Source organism: Notechis scutatus, chromosome 1 (assembly GCF_049901735.1).
Source record: "Notechis scutatus isolate UNSWTSFEM ecotype Mainland chromosome 1, rNotScu1.2, whole genome shotgun sequence".
Lineage (NCBI taxonomy): Eukaryota > Metazoa > Chordata > Lepidosauria > Squamata > Elapidae > Notechis > Notechis scutatus.
In genome coordinates this window covers 222,045,332-222,060,971 of record NC_142009.1, presented here as the reverse complement: position 1 = coordinate 222,060,971, position 15,640 = coordinate 222,045,332, and the positions used below count along the sequence as shown (strand labels likewise).

Below are 15,640 nucleotides of genomic sequence, written 5' to 3'. Positions count from 1 at the left end.
ATATCCGTATACATTATGAGAATTAGAACTTGAAGAAAAGTGGCATAGTCTTTGATTCAGGATTATTACCTTAAAGAAAATAAGATGATGTGGTTTTCAAAGAAATAGTAATGTGTTACTAAGATTTTTTTTCAGAGATAAATGTTCCTATTACCTTGCTGTGAGTGTCCTTTTTACTATAAATTCTGATGAAGATACATTTATGGTGTGTGTTCAATAGTAAAATTATATTTCAGTCATTGGAGCTTTAGAGGAAACTCAAAGTAGAGTGGTCAGTATTTAAACTGGGTGCAGATTTCTCTGATTTTCAAAAAACAGGATAATTGTTATAAATTGAAAATGAATAAATTCATCAGGGTGAAATGCAGAACAATTGAGCTAGTATAGGATTGGATCTAATTGTTTGGTGAATGGAATTTTGTCTCTAACAATGTCCCAGTGCAGTATGAAGCAGAGAAATAAAAAAAAAAAAATCCTGGTTATTTCTGTGTACTATTTGTTTAGTCCTGCAGTTTTGGAGGATAAGAACAGCAGAGTGATGAACGCCTTGGGCATTGCAATGAAAACATTAAAATTGGTTGAATCACCTCACTTTTGTTTTCCCTTCCCCCTTCTTCCAGTAGAAACATGAACTTGGTAACATTGAAAAAGCAAATCTGTCTCTACCCAAATGAAATCTTAACGTAAACTTGCATAGAGATATAAAAAGCTTTTCTTTTGGTGGGACCATATATTATGCTTTGCTTATCTTTCCAGATAGTCTTAATTTTAATTTGCTTTTCATTCTTGTTGCAGGAGTGTAGGCTGTACAGTTGTTGAAATGCTTACTGAGAAGCCACCTTGGGCAGAATTTGAAGCAATGGCTGCCATTTTTAAAATTGCCACACAGCCAACCAATCCCCAGCTGCCACCTCACGTCTCAGACTACGGTCGGGATTTTCTAAAGCGGATATTTACTGAGGCTAAGTTGCGACCATCTGCAGATGAACTGCTGAGACATACATTTGCACATTATCACTGATGGCCTGCCTCAATCCCTCTCACCTACTGCATTTTTTACTGCACTTTTTTTTATACAGAGTTGAAAAAAGACAAGGGAGAAATTATTTCTCTTGATTCTTTCTTTCATATAAAATTGTTAAGATCTCTCTGCATATTTAGAATGCAGATTTTTTCCCATTTAAATCTCTTTTGTTTCAGTAATGTACTGATGTGGTTTGCATAAAGCACTTTAGTACATATTCATTCCTTATTTAAAGGGGTAAAGAATTTATTTGGACCATCAGGAATCATGTATAAGATTTTCCCCATCCCTATTCCCTGGCAAGCACTGCTAATTAACTCCCAAGGCTGGGAAGGTACACGTCACTAGCAGATTCAGAAAAGCAGTATATATCCAGTGGTTGCAGTGTATAAATAGATAACAAAGAGCTCTCAATTATATTTGAGCTTTGAAATAAGTTTCATCTGTGATTCTGGAAATTCATTTAGAAGCTAGAATCTCAGGTTGCTGAGCAAGGTACATTTTGGAAAATAAACCATCATATTAGCACAAAAATGTAAACCAAATAAGTGTTCTGCTTTGAAAGATAAGAAGCCTGTTGTTTAATAGTGCTAGTGCATTAATGTTGTATATCCAGAATCATAGATAAACAGTTTGCTGTAGTATCAGACTTCTCTAAAGTTAAACAATGCCCACATATCATGCAACATACTGATTTTCAGGGTTGGAAACAGAGTTGATCTGTGAGGAGTCTCTAATGGGTAAAATGAAGTTTATTTCATGCAGCATAATTCTGTTCATATTAAGAATATGTTCCATATTCTTTCTTCTGTCCCAATTATTCTTCTGATTCCCTAAAATATTTTATAAGATCCAGGATTTTTTTTCTATTAGTTTTATCATAAAATACTTAAGGTAGAATTGGCAGGAGTGTCAAAAATACAGTTTCTCCTTCTGTTGCTGCTGAACTGAATTTTGTGTCTGAGATGCATATTTTATTTGTCAAACCTCCTTTGCATAATCTGACTAACTTGCACTGGGTTGACTGTGTAGAATTAACTTTGCGGGTTGCAAATGCCTTACTAATTTGCATTGGAAAAGCAAGTTTGGTAGAATGAGATCTGGAAGCTCCCATGTGTATCTATACTATATAATTCAGTTACAGGTGAAGAAGAAGGAATATGTAATACAGATAGAAAAAAAAAGACCTTTTCACTCCCAGTTGTTTTTTTAATGTATTTATTTAGATATTTTACTTTTGATTTAAATAATAATAAAGGAATAATCAGATGTGGGATTATTGTCCCAATTGTTTCAACCCATATTTGGACATCTTAATACAATAGAACTGTAGAATGTATGTTTGCTGACTGGCCCTTTAGGATATGTCTAGCACCAAACAATAAAAGTAATTGGAAAATGGGAAAGATGCTTCCATTTTTCAGAAGTAAACATTACTATTAATTGTTGTAAACATTACTATTGTTTCCTAGGCTTTCTGCAAAATGTCCAAAGCAAGTCAAATTGTACAAAGATAGATACTATAATAATGCTATTAAATCTGACCAACAATTACATATAAAACATAAGTTACATAAGTATGAATCATAAATTACATATATACAACAATATAAATGTGCATATATAATTTATGGTTCATATTTACATAATGCTCCTGGCACCTTAATCGTGACTTGGTAACCTGAGTTTACAGCCTTTATTTATTGTTAAAATAAGTTCAGATATATAAAGCCTGCACTTCTGGAAAGTGTCTCTTAGACATGCTGAACAGAAGTAGGCAGCCCTGATCCATATAGTCTTTCCCCAACTAAAATGTAATTTCAACAGCAGATCACCAATAAATAGAAATGTATTTTTTCCATTTTTTTATAGAACTAGGGAAATCTTTTAACCTTAATATCCCAAAACCAACAACCACCAAAGAATTGTACAAATAATCCTAGCGTTATACATTTTGGTGGTGTTGCTGCCCTCTTGATTGCAGCACTCAGCTGCAGCCATTAAATATGGCTGTTGTTGTTGGAAGTTGACTATACATTGTTAAAAGTAGATGGAACATTGCTTATGTCTATAGTTGTGAAAGAATTTAAATTAGAGAAGCAAATGTGGCTTGAACAAACAAATCATCTAAAAATAATACAACTTACTGAATTGTTTTCTAAGGGCCTTAATTTTTAACTTTTGAAAGTAATGGAAATGTTTCTATAAGGAGGTCAGGATTTACAACAACATGTAAAAAGGAATCATCATTGTTATGACTCCTTTCCTGTAACCCTTCAGTCTGTTATGGTTCTGTATAGAGCTGTGTTATCTTACATCTGAGTACAGGCTGTCTTTTCCTGGTCCCTGTAAGGAACTCTGTAAGATTCTGAATTTGCTAAACTTCCATCAAGCTATAGCTATGCAAAGTATGTAAAACATGAAAATGTGCATTACTTGGTCCCAAGTAGGCTAAAGGAGAGACCACAAGAGAAGTCCTTCTCCCACATTTACCAAGCTGTATATATATATTAACAGTTTTATCAAAATTCTGTGCTCTGCTCAATTAACAGGGCTTTCAAATGTTTAAAATCTAGCAGTCAGACAATCATTGCAGCCTCTGAGTGACCTCTGAACAGCACTGTTGCACCAGTTCAAAATTATTGAATGAAAATATTTACTTATGTAGACTATTTTGAAGACAGGTTTAATGAACCTTCTTATTTCAGAAGGTAGTATTTAAAGCAACAATCCTAAATGCATTAAGGAATGAGTTACACTGAATACAGTGATACTTTTTCTTTTTAGCAAATATGCATAGGATTAAGATGTTGGAATTTTTTTTTCTCTAAATATGAAGCAGAGCCTTAAATTATTTTTTTGCAGGGAGACAGGAATCAAACTCCATCCAGACATTTCTAGTTTAACTGGCAACACTAATCAGCTATATTTTTAAACAGAAATTTACAAAGTCCCGTTTTAGCTATAAAACAAGAACGTGATACTGTTGGAATAGAATTACTGGCTGCCCCTCCTTGCTTTTTTACTATGTAAAAAACAGTCTGTTTATGGTGCTTTTCTGCTATAATTCGATCTCACTTGGATCGGCTTTATCCCATCATGCCTTTGTGGAGTTTAGAAGCTTAGGACAGTGAGTTGTTAAAATTATACTAGGGCAGTGATGGCGATGGGCTCAGCATGCCAAAAATTCAGAAAATGCCAACATTGACTTTGCTGGCATCTCACACTTCCTCCCTCCCCCAATCAGAGGCCTGTCTGGACTCCCCTCTGGATTCTTCTCATCCTGTGGAAGACACATGAGAGAGCCCTGCTCTTGGAGGGCCTTTGAAGCCTCAGAAAAATCCCCCTTGTGTGATTTTCTGAGGCTCCAGAGGCCCTCCGAGAGCACAGCCTTCTTATGCAACTCCTAGAGTATCTGGAGGCCTGATGTATCATGAAAAATGACATAGCATATTATAGATTAGCTTTTGCTGTACTAAGTCTTTGAGGAGTCTGGTGCAGCGCTAACCTGATAATCTGCAGGTCTCATGTTCACATGATGTATGATACTGTGGTAACAACTGGTACAGAGGGTAAATGTGATTATGTAGAAAGTGTTGACTTTCTTCATGTCCCTGATTTGGGGTGTGAAATACATTTTTTTATACAAAATAATAAGTGCTGACATCAATTGAACTTTGGGGAAGGCTTGTTTCTTTTAACAGTTTATTAAACAAATGCATAAGAATAGCTCATGAATTTGTGAATCCCTAAAAGAGGGAAGTATTGTGAAATTTGCAAAATTATGAAGCTCTAAAATGAAAAGAAATAGTCTTTAAAATGGCTATAATTCTATGGAGGAGACAGGTACGAAAGCACTCAGTGTTATGTGATTGAGTAGAAAAAGCTATTAGATGGCTTAAATTCATGCAGAACAAAAACATAATAGTGAGGCAATACTTTTTGCTAATAAATTAGGGGGGGGAAACAGAAATTTTGAATTTAATATATTCTGAACAGGAATAATTGTGTGATTTGTTTGAATATGGAGTGTAGGAATTGTATTAGGTAAAATGGTGATACAATAGCTCTTTGCCTTTCTAAAGTTATGTGCAATTTAAAATATATTATCAAAATACCTGAGTTACAAGATTTATTTTGCTGTGTATATTTTACATATAATTTCTATACAGAACAATTTACAATGATCATAAATCTATATTTGAAGTAGCATGGGATATTTCAATCCATGCTATTTTTATTCTAGGAAACTAACTAGGGACCCATAATATGCAGATGACATTTCCATTTTATTTTGTGCTTTGTTTAAATATTTGTATAACTTTAGTCCGAGTACTTCTATTATCAAAAGGTAATAATGTGATCTTCAAAGAGTGCAGGTTAAGAATTAGAATATCTTGTAATGTCCAAAGAAATATCTTGAAAGTAGGCAGAGTCCAAAATTGTAGATAATTTGCTCAGCTTGCAGGGCACTTTGTGCTCTTCATATCCATAGTATGGCTGAGGGAGAAAAAGAGAAAAAAACAGCAGCATAAGACTGATAGCTGTTTGTGCCTTCTTTCAATATTATGTTTTGTCTTGACAATGACAATATAAAAGTGCTTTTAAAAAAAGATGGATATAAAGTGGATCCCCAAACACAGCTGTAATGGAGGGAGGTAGCTCAGTTATTAATGGTTTACCCTTAAGCTACAAGTTGAATGGGTCAGTTCCCAGCAATTTGGCATGTAATAATAGAAGTACAAGTCCAGGTTTGGTATGAATTTGTAATTAAAGTTTACAAAACAAAACAAAAAGCATAGTCATTGACAGCAAGCTTGCTATTACAATTCAAGCCAAATTTTGATCATCTTCATTAAATTTACCTTGGACTTCATCAAATGAGGCTGGGGACAACTTATGTTTATAGGCAAAAGTTTCTTAACTAGGAACTTTTAATAATTATATCAATTTAGCTAGAAAGAAAACACTAATATAAAAATACTTAGGTTTCTAAATATCTACGGTGATATTTAGAATCCTTCAAAACTTGCCAATACAAATTGTGTCTATAGACAGTGATTTGTAACCTATTATTTTTTAGTCTTAAAATTTCAAAAGTATAGACATATACAAGACCATCAAACAAAAGCTTGCAAATGACTGCTTTCTCATGAATACTATTTAACAATATTTCAAAGTCTATATATTCTTTATATAATTACAATGATTATGAAAAAATGGTATGGGAATATGTCACATTCAAATAATTATTCTAAAATGAAACTAGAAACACTAAAGGGAAAATTGATATCCCTCAGAGCTGAGTAGACATAAGCTACGTATAGCACATAACCACATATTTATTTGTTTTAAAAATGAAGAGAAATGTGTAGCTGGCTTTTCTACTACATAAAAAAATAATTCAGTATATAGTATTATTTTTCAGCCCATTTGTGCAAGATTTAATGGGGGTCCAACTGCATTATAAATCATTGCTGAAACAGATGGTTCAAACCCAGCCATGAAGCATAACTAAGGTTCAGAAAGAAAAATGCAGGATCATACATAGATTTTATGTTTCTGGGTACAATCCTGAATTGTTGTGCCAATCATAAATCCAAATATTCATTTCTTTATTTCCATGTATGACATGGAGCACCCATCAAAGGTAGATCTTGGAGCCCTAGCTTTCTAGCAGCCATAGATACATGGAGCATGCAACAAGCGTTTTTCTAAACCACAAATTAAATTAAGCATCTTGAAGCCTGATATTTTTCATGAATTTGCAAGTGACAAGGAGGCTTGGCATGAAGTCTGGCCAGTACCTTCAGATATATAGGATTTAGATTAAGAAAATAGGTGTTTTGATAAATTAGAAAGTCTAAATTAAAAAAAAAGGATTATGATAGTCTCCCTGATGAAATTTTAACTTTTAGAATAAGCTTTACTACTTAATTTTTAAGAAGTATGGGTTACACACAGTGGATTAAAATGTTCTTGTTATACTAACAAAGCATTCAAAGACATCTGAGTGCCTTTATCTTTATGCCTTAAGTTTATTTTCTTAGCATATTGATTACAGAAAAGGTTCAAATCACATAGGACCACTTACTAAGTAGCATAATAATTTTTCCCTTTCCTTTTTAAATTAACAAGGGAGTATTTACAACAACAATTTTTATCAGAAATACACACACACACACACACACACACACACACACTTGCAAGCCTTGCTTTTAAAAATACTGATAGTATGTTAAACCTTTAACCAACCAAACATGTCATTAGTTTTAAACTAAGCTGTTAAAAATATTCCAAGTTCACTAATTTCAAATGGAGAAATTAATAGCACTTAAACTTAGATATGATGATAATCTTTATTTTTAACCCTAGAACTGTAACACAGAAATTCTATGTACATGCAAATTATTTAATTCTAGAAAATCAGCAGCTCGTGTGAACTGAGAATGATTTTAGTGGTACTTTCTTTTAAGGAAGTATTTGCTTAAAGCAAGTTACAGTATTGGTTTTGAACAGGAAAATCAGATTTGATTTCAAATAAGGTATTTGTATTGTATTAATGCCATGTAGCTTTAACAAGGGCAAAATTTGTTCCTGCTGTTGTCCAGATTTAATATAGAATTCAATAACACTTTCAACCAACTTTGCAGCAGTGTCTGACATTTAAGAAAATTAGTCAAAATATTCTAATATATTTGTTGATTAAAAAAAAAATCTTTGAAATATATTGCATATATAGAGAAGTACAGACTTTTACGCTTGAATATCTCCAAGGTGATGGTTTTTTAAAGCAAAAGTATTACTGTCAACACACCAGTACAAGTTTGTTTGTGTACTTAATATGTATATATTAGTAAATTACTGAAAACCAAAGCTTTTATACTCCTTAGGTACAGCCAAGAGCACTATTTATCTAGTTTAGTGGCTGTTAGCAACTTTCCTGTGATTTCTAAGTTGTGCTGGATATATTTATTACTATGGCTGTCCCAGACGTACTTGCAATCCAAGTGGCTCCTTGAGTAGTAATATTTTTGAAGGTGCCAGTGAAGCAGCACATAATCCTACAATTGTACACACCATGCTTTTGGATATTTAAATGTGTTCTGCAGTCATAAAATGCAATATTTTTGGCCTTACAATCCTGGGTACTACTGGTTATACTACTTTTGAAGCTTGAACTAACTCTAGTTCAGTGTTTAATATGTAGATTCCAATTGAAACAGGAGAGAAAGAAGATCTGGTACAAAAGGTAAAGTAGATCTATTCCTTAAGGGAAAATGAAGGTACTTATCCAAAATCTAGCTTTATGTGGAAAGCAGAAAAATTAGCTCAGAATGACAAATGCTGCAGTTATAATATAGATTAAAATTTCATCTCAAGCCTTTTCAAATGTAATTTCAAAATATTTTTAATGAATTTAAACATTGGCTTAAATATATTGTATTTGTCATTGGCCTTTGAACTGTGGAGTTATATTCAATAATGGATATATTGAGTATATCCTAAATATACCCACTACGTTATATTGTAGTTGCGGGTGCTATATAGGCCCTATCAAAACAATCATTGGTTTCATTATCTCTCTAGGGCAAATTATTCTCATATCATCCATTGTACTAATCAGACCTCTGGACATACTCTGTGGCACATAGTGGAGACCATTACTATTTGGATGGTTTTGCTATGGGGGGGGTATACTTGAAATGGTGCAATATTCACACAGCTGTGATCATGCTTTGATCGCCCTTTGATCATGTGAAAATAGCCATACAGCTTCAGAGAAATGTGCACCTGGCAAATGATCCTGTATATGAGCCCAGCAACTCTATTTTAATTATTATAATTACAAAATGAAATGGAAATGTTGCAGACTATATCAACCATGAAATTGAGCAGTTGGTTTATGTAGAAGGAATTTTGAATGCAAGTATCTGTCCAAGCAAGTGTGCTAATGATAATATTTTTCAAATTTCCCCGTCTTAAATTGGAAAAGAAATTCTCCTTAGTGAAAGAAATCTAATAATACCCTTTTTAACATACAGGGTGCTGCCTTAGAAAAGAAGGAAGATTACTAACTGTGAGGATAATTATCTAAACCTCATCATATTTTATAAAAGAGGCTGGAGACAGATTCTTTTTCAGGCTGTAAAGTGTAAAGTCAGTGACTGCTTTGACTATATTATGCCATTCTTAATAGGTGGATAGTAGTTGAAACCAAATGGAAGATTTAAAAATCCCATATAGGACAGTATTTTGTTAACAGCTCAAGAGAACATATCTTGACAACTTGATAGCAGATTCACAAACTTTGTAAACATGAAAAAGTAGGATTGTACTTCATTTCTATGTGTGTGGCTCCTGAAATTGATGACACATTGAAGGCAAAATCCCAATGAAATCTCATTTTGAGACAGAAGCTTACTTTTATTGTTAATTTGGGTTTAACAATGTGCATAATATGTGATTATTGCCATGGCAAGGAATGTGAAATGACTTTAAATTAAATGTCTTTGAGAGGAACAAAAAGAGTGATCCATAGGCACGGAGAGATTATACCTAGATTCCTGCATGGGGATGGGGTTGGATTAAATGGTCTCCAAGGTCTCTTCCTCTTTTCTATGATCTGATTTCTTTCTCCATTAACATTTTACCATATTCTACCTGACCTTGTTCTTGAGGAGTCCCTGTTTTGAAGGTCTATTTTTGAGGGGACACGAGGGCTGCAGTATAAGAAGAAAGTGAGAATGTCTTCCTTTGTGAACAGAGGTGTCTGATTGACCTGACAAATATACCAGGCATAAAAGGTCAAATTGTAGGGGCTTTACAATAAGTAGAGAATATTGGCCTAGCATCAAAGTCCTTTTAAAATTATACAGGGTAAATGTTAAAGTTTTCATTCAAGTACTTTACATTTTTCATTTGGTTTTTGGTCCTTACTTATTTTGCTAATTTTGAATTTTGCTACATTCTGCCTAGAGAATATTTATTCCAAAAGACAATTTATCTTTAAAAATAAACTATGTATTTTGTTTCCCACTCTGCCCCTTTCCCTCCTATGGGTGGGCATCACACATTATACTAGATTAAAGTGGGTTAGAGATGGATTGTAGTTTTCATCTAAGTATTTCTGTACTATCTTTTCTCCTCGGTATAAATAATCAAATATTCCATTCTGAAAATAAGTTTACAGCTTGAGGGGAAAAGGAGACTTAGTATAATGAGCCAAAGTATTCCTTGTGCCATAGCAAATTAAAACATTGCACATACTCAGTCTCATCATTCCAAACAATATAGAGCCATAGTCTCTTTGGTGTCTTAGGACAATGAACATTAAAGACATGCAAGCAAGTGAGCAAACCTGAGATTTCAGAGCTACTGGAATCTTAGCAGTATCTCAAACGAGAATGTACATAGCAAACCTATTACATTCCTTTGGGAATAAGTGGGGAATTATATAAATGTTCTCTAGTATAGGGTTAAACGAAATAAGTAAACATAAAATGCTAATAATTTCTGCAACGGTGTTTCATTATAACATATTCAGATTTAAACAATTGACTACAAGGGAGAGGTGGTTTATATTACTGGGTGTTTACAATCTTCTACGGGGGACAATTAGAATTACTTTCTTACTATGTTTACTGGGTCTGTATCCCGAGAAACCTCAGAAATGAAGTGGTGTCAATAATGGGAATATTCAAAGTTAACGTGTTTAGAATTATTCCATTTTATTAACTTCACATACCATCTAACCCCATGCAACCCCACACGTATGCACATGTGCACTCAACAGGCACATAATCAGTTTTTAAAAATATATAATGCTTTTTTTTTGGAACAGGGTCTAAAAGCTCAATTTCATGTTGCTTGCTTTTTCTATTATTGTTTTGCTAATATCACCAGTTTAAAACTTGAGACTTTTAACTGTAAAAAAGAAATAGATTACCACAATTATGATATGTTCATACTGTCATACCTCTACCAAGTGTCACTAATATGAGGAAGTCAGTGGCAGACTCGTTTTTCAAAAAGCTATGAATATATAAATCTTATCCTTTTGATCTAATGTACATTTTTATGCAGCTGTCAAATTCTCTATTTAATCCCTTTATTTCTCTAAATGTTTTTACTCTCTGTTTGAATGCTGGGCACAGTTTGTAACGTATGTACACAATGGTATTTTTTTCTATCGATGTTGACTCTTTTGCACATTTTTTGAAAATGTTTAATTTGTACACTGATTTAATACTCTGACCAACTGTTATGGAGTGTATGCAAAAATGTATGTGTGCAATGTACTACTGTCTTGAATGTATGATGATTTTCTAATTCAGTATAAATGTATGTCAACTTCTGGCTTTATCTTGGTTGAGGAACTCAGGACATTAACGTTGCTTGCTAGTTCCCCATTGTAAATCTAATCCAGCAATTTAGTTGCATCTAAGCAGCTTATTCTCTTTTTCACACATGCACGCACACGGACACCCAACTGCACACAAATAATTTCATTTGTGAACAGGGATTTTCCAGCTCACTTCATACTGTTGGAATATACTAATCAAATATTGGCAATAGATTGCAACATAATTGGTTTAAAATAGCAGTTAACTGAGTTTTCTCTTTCCTGTCTTTAATGTAAGCCTTTTCACATTCAGTTTTGGGTATTTGACCATTATTCGAGTGGAAAATTGGCCAAATGTCAAATTTTTTTCACCTATGTGTGATGAGAGTGCATGCAAACTTTTCAGAAGTATGAAACAACCAAGGAAACACTGCTTACATGAAACTTCATGCACTCATCAAAGCCTCAGTAAATTTTGGGTTGTGGCAAAGATGTCTAACTTTAAAAAAATAAGGTATACAAAGATACCTTTAATGTACTGTGTTTTCTCTTTCCAACAGACTCCAGATTCATTTCTACATTTTTAAATAATTCTTTTTTTAAAGGTACTGCATTTAGTTAGATAAATATATAAAAGCTTTGAAAGATAATTTACTAGATAAATATATTTTCAGCTGGCTGATATTCAGAAAATATTTTTTTAATTTTTGTTTTTAACCATTCAAAATGTATTTGTATTTCCAGAATTGAACATGAATTGTATATTAAAACACTCTGGCTGGACAATGGTTTGGTTTGTCTTGTAAGGATTGTATCTCTCTCTCTTTCTCTCTCTCTCTCTCTCTCTCTTTAAAAAAAAAACCCTGAAAAGTGTTTCCTTGATACAGAGAATAGTAATACTGCTCTGCAAAGCTGAAAGCAATCTTTGAATTTATAGCTGCTTGAAAAAATTGAGACACGTAACCAGTCTTAGAAAAGTCAGATGGTGTTTTTATTGCCTGTTCCCTTTTGTTACAATGAATGTTATGTCTCCCTCTGGATCTTAAATCTTTCCTTGTTTTCTGGTACTGGGAAAATTAAAGCATATTAAGGGTACTAGCAGAATACCAATGTTTAAATTTAAGTTGACAACCTAGTTTGAAAGAATCTTTGTATTAATTAAGACGCACCAACTATAAGGTTGGGAAATAGAGCACTAGGGATCTCAAGAATTGACATAAAACTGGTATTCTTTTTTTAAAAAGAGTGTACTAATGGCCTGGTATGGTGTGGTTTGTTCCATTGTTCATGCACATTAAGACTTTGTTATAGTGCTTGTACAAAATGTATAATTTTTCATTTTTTTTAAAAAAAAGTATGTATTATCCATTATTTTCCTGCTGGTAAATGGTTTTTTATTTTATTTTGGGGTCTTTATCAAATATAAAGTAAGCCATGCTTTTATTATCTTGTGTTTGACCAAATGACTTTGTTTTATGAAATGTGTATATTGCTGGTACACATCTTCGTTCAGAACGATTGTGCATGAGGACCTGCAAGAATTAATACAAGAAAGATTTTTTTTCCTTCCATGTTATTTCATTCTGGAAAGGTTATGGTGCAAAGGTATACTGGATGTAACCTTATGAGCTTATGAAATGACTATAGATAATGGCACTTTTAAGTGTTAATAAAACAAATATTTATTTCCAATGTGTGTGTTCTATTTCAAAAGGTATGTTAATAATATTTAGCACTTATATAATTATACTTTCATATATCGTCTATAGTTTATACATATTTCAAGAATTTTTATAAATCTTGCAGATTAGTTTGCCTGCAAGTGGAAAATGGCAAATTCAGAATTGATTATAAACATTAAGTGGATTTTGAATAAACTTCTGTTTCCAAAGTGAGGTTGTATATAAATTGATTTGGCAATAAATTTCACTGATTCCAATTTGCCATATTTAGGTTTTAAATTACAGCCTCAATAAATATGCTACACCAGTGATGGCGAACCTTTTCGTTGTGTGCACGCATGTATGCCAACACCCACAATGCAATGTGCCCCCCTGCACATGCGCGCGCAACATCCCGTCCCCTTACCTGCACTGCGCTTGCACATGTCTCCCAGCTACTTTTCCGTCCATTTGAGACCATTTTCACCCAAGGCTTGAGGGAAGCCTCTGCAGCCTCAGGAGACAAAAAAACAGGCCTTCTGGAAATACTGGAGGTGGTGCCTGTTTTCATCTCCAGAGGGCCTCTGGAGCTCGGGAGATGTTTTCGCCCTCCTGGAGACTCGAGGAAAGCCTCAGGAGGTGGAAAACGGGCCCGTTTCGGCTCTTCCGGTATTTCCGGAAGGTCTGTTTTTCAGCCTTCCGAGGCTGCAGAGGCTTCCCTCAAGCCTCGGGAGGGCAAAAACAGCCTCCCCAAGCTCCAGAGGCCCTTCCAGAGGCTGAAAACGGGCATTTGTCAGGCTGAAAATCAGCTGGGAGGCACACACATGCACAGTGCAGGTAAATTTGACTCAGGCTCCTGTGCCCACACAAATGGCTGTGTGCCACCTGTGGTATGCGTGCCATAGGTTCATCATGGTGCTACACTAGTCATTTAATACAGCACTTCTGTACAAAATGTTTTTCTGATTTCAATGTGTATAATATTAAAATAACTGCAGTCGACTTACAACCAGTAGTTTAACAACCATTTGGAGTTATGAAGGGCTCTGAATGGGTGCTTTACGGTCTGTAAAACACAACTATTGTAAAATGGCACAACACACACACACACCTGTGGTCACATGACTGCATATCAAGATCTTAGCTGGTTACAATATCCCATGACTGCAGTTTGTGACTTTTTTTTTTTGCTAGTTTCTAGCAAAAAATGTCCATTCAGAATGGGTTCTCCTAACAATTGCATAGTTCAGTTTATGACAGTTGTGAAAAAAGTTGAAAAAAACAGGCCAATTGTGGATGTTTCTACTTACAATTACCATGACTAGCAACTGGATTTCTGGTCCCAGCTGTGGTTGTAAATTGAGGATTCTCTGTGTTGCACTTCTGTAAGCAACATAGTCTGCTATACTCAGCTCTAGCTGAAATGGTAGAGCGCTATTTGCTAATTTCTGTATTGCGCTAATAAAACAAGATTTGTATTCCTAGGCTAGCTGTCAATAATTCAAGATATCTCAGATACTACCTATTTTTCTGACTAACCTTTTGTTTTGGTGAGGGATTTGGACTAGGGGACACATTTACGGACAAATTGGAGGTACAGCCAACTAGTTTTAAAGAATGCTTACAGGGTCAAATGCATTCTTAGACGACTTTTAAACCAGATTCTTTAAGTTTTTAAAAACAAACATAAAATAGTCTGAGAAATATCCTCAGCCACTATGAGTAGAGACTTTAAAATACCCCACAGACTGCATAATGCTCTGATTCCTGCTCTGAATTCAGCCTCATTTCTTGATTCTCTTTTAACATGATTTTTTTTTCTGAGTCTGTTGGAAGGTCATTCTCTTTTTAAAGACCTGAATTCTTCAAAATAATGCCTGGTGGAAAAATTCCTCATTTGTAGCAACTTCTATGGTGAAATGTGGATCAGATAGTGCTGAGTTACACCTGAACATTGGAATCCTTGGAATTTGTTGAGAGCTACTGAGTCGAGACAAGGTTGAAATATTCTCTTTATTGGGGGTTTTGAGATGGAGAAAGAAGAGACCTTTTGCCCCAAGTCAACATTGTTAGGAGCAGGTATCTCTGCTCTTCCACGAAGAGACTTACATGGCTGATCTAAAAATAGCTCTTAGTAGTTTTATAATTGGTACTTGTTCTTCAAGAAGCAAAAAAATCTCGCCTAATCCGAGCTGCTGGAGACAGGAGTTGCTTCTTCTCCCCTCCTCTCCAGTGTCATGGCTCTTGGCGTTGATTGTGAACGGGTGAAGGAGCAAAAAAACAAACACATGAACCGCTACTTATGGCTGCAGTCCTACATCCATTTCCCACACAGCAATAGATCTCACTGAATGAAAAAGACCGTGCTCCAATGCGACGACATTGCCAAGATTAAAAACGTTTCTACTGGAAGAAGGCTGCCCTTGAGGCCGCTGTGTGTACGGAAGCTGCGCGGACATGTCTTCCGTCGTTTCGGGTTTTTCAACTTCCCATCCTCAGGTCTTGCTATTTCCAAGAGGTCTCCCATCCCCGGTTCGCAAAGTTTTCGCTCCGCCTCCTGCAAGGATTTGTCCCGCCCGCTCCACCCCGGTCGAGAAAGCGACTACAGAC

At 34.7% G+C, this 15,640-nt stretch overlaps 1 protein-coding gene and 1 long non-coding RNA gene across 2 annotated transcripts in view; one reads left to right on the top strand and one right to left on the bottom strand.

Moving 5' to 3' along the window:
• The window catches only part of MAP3K2 (mitogen-activated protein kinase kinase kinase 2), a 45,831-nt gene extending 42,678 nt beyond the window's left edge, over positions 1 to 3,153 (top strand). Inside the window, exon 17 of the mRNA XM_087950334.1 lies at positions 796 to 3,153. Within this exon, the coding sequence (XP_087806460.1) occupies positions 796 to 1,021 (226 nt within the window). The 3' untranslated portion in view covers positions 1,022 to 3,153. The remainder of the gene's footprint in view (positions 1 to 795) is intronic.
• A 2,158-nt stretch (positions 3,154 to 5,311) lies between these two features.
• On the bottom strand, positions 5,312 to 15,591 carry LOC148133195 (uncharacterized). Its single transcript, XR_015746573.1, has 3 exons — positions 15,213 to 15,591; positions 13,458 to 13,544; positions 5,312 to 5,524 (listed from the first exon to the last, which is right to left on the bottom strand). It is a non-coding gene; the product is annotated as an uncharacterized LOC148133195 (long non-coding RNA).
• Between the last annotated feature and the right edge of the window lie 49 nt (positions 15,592 to 15,640).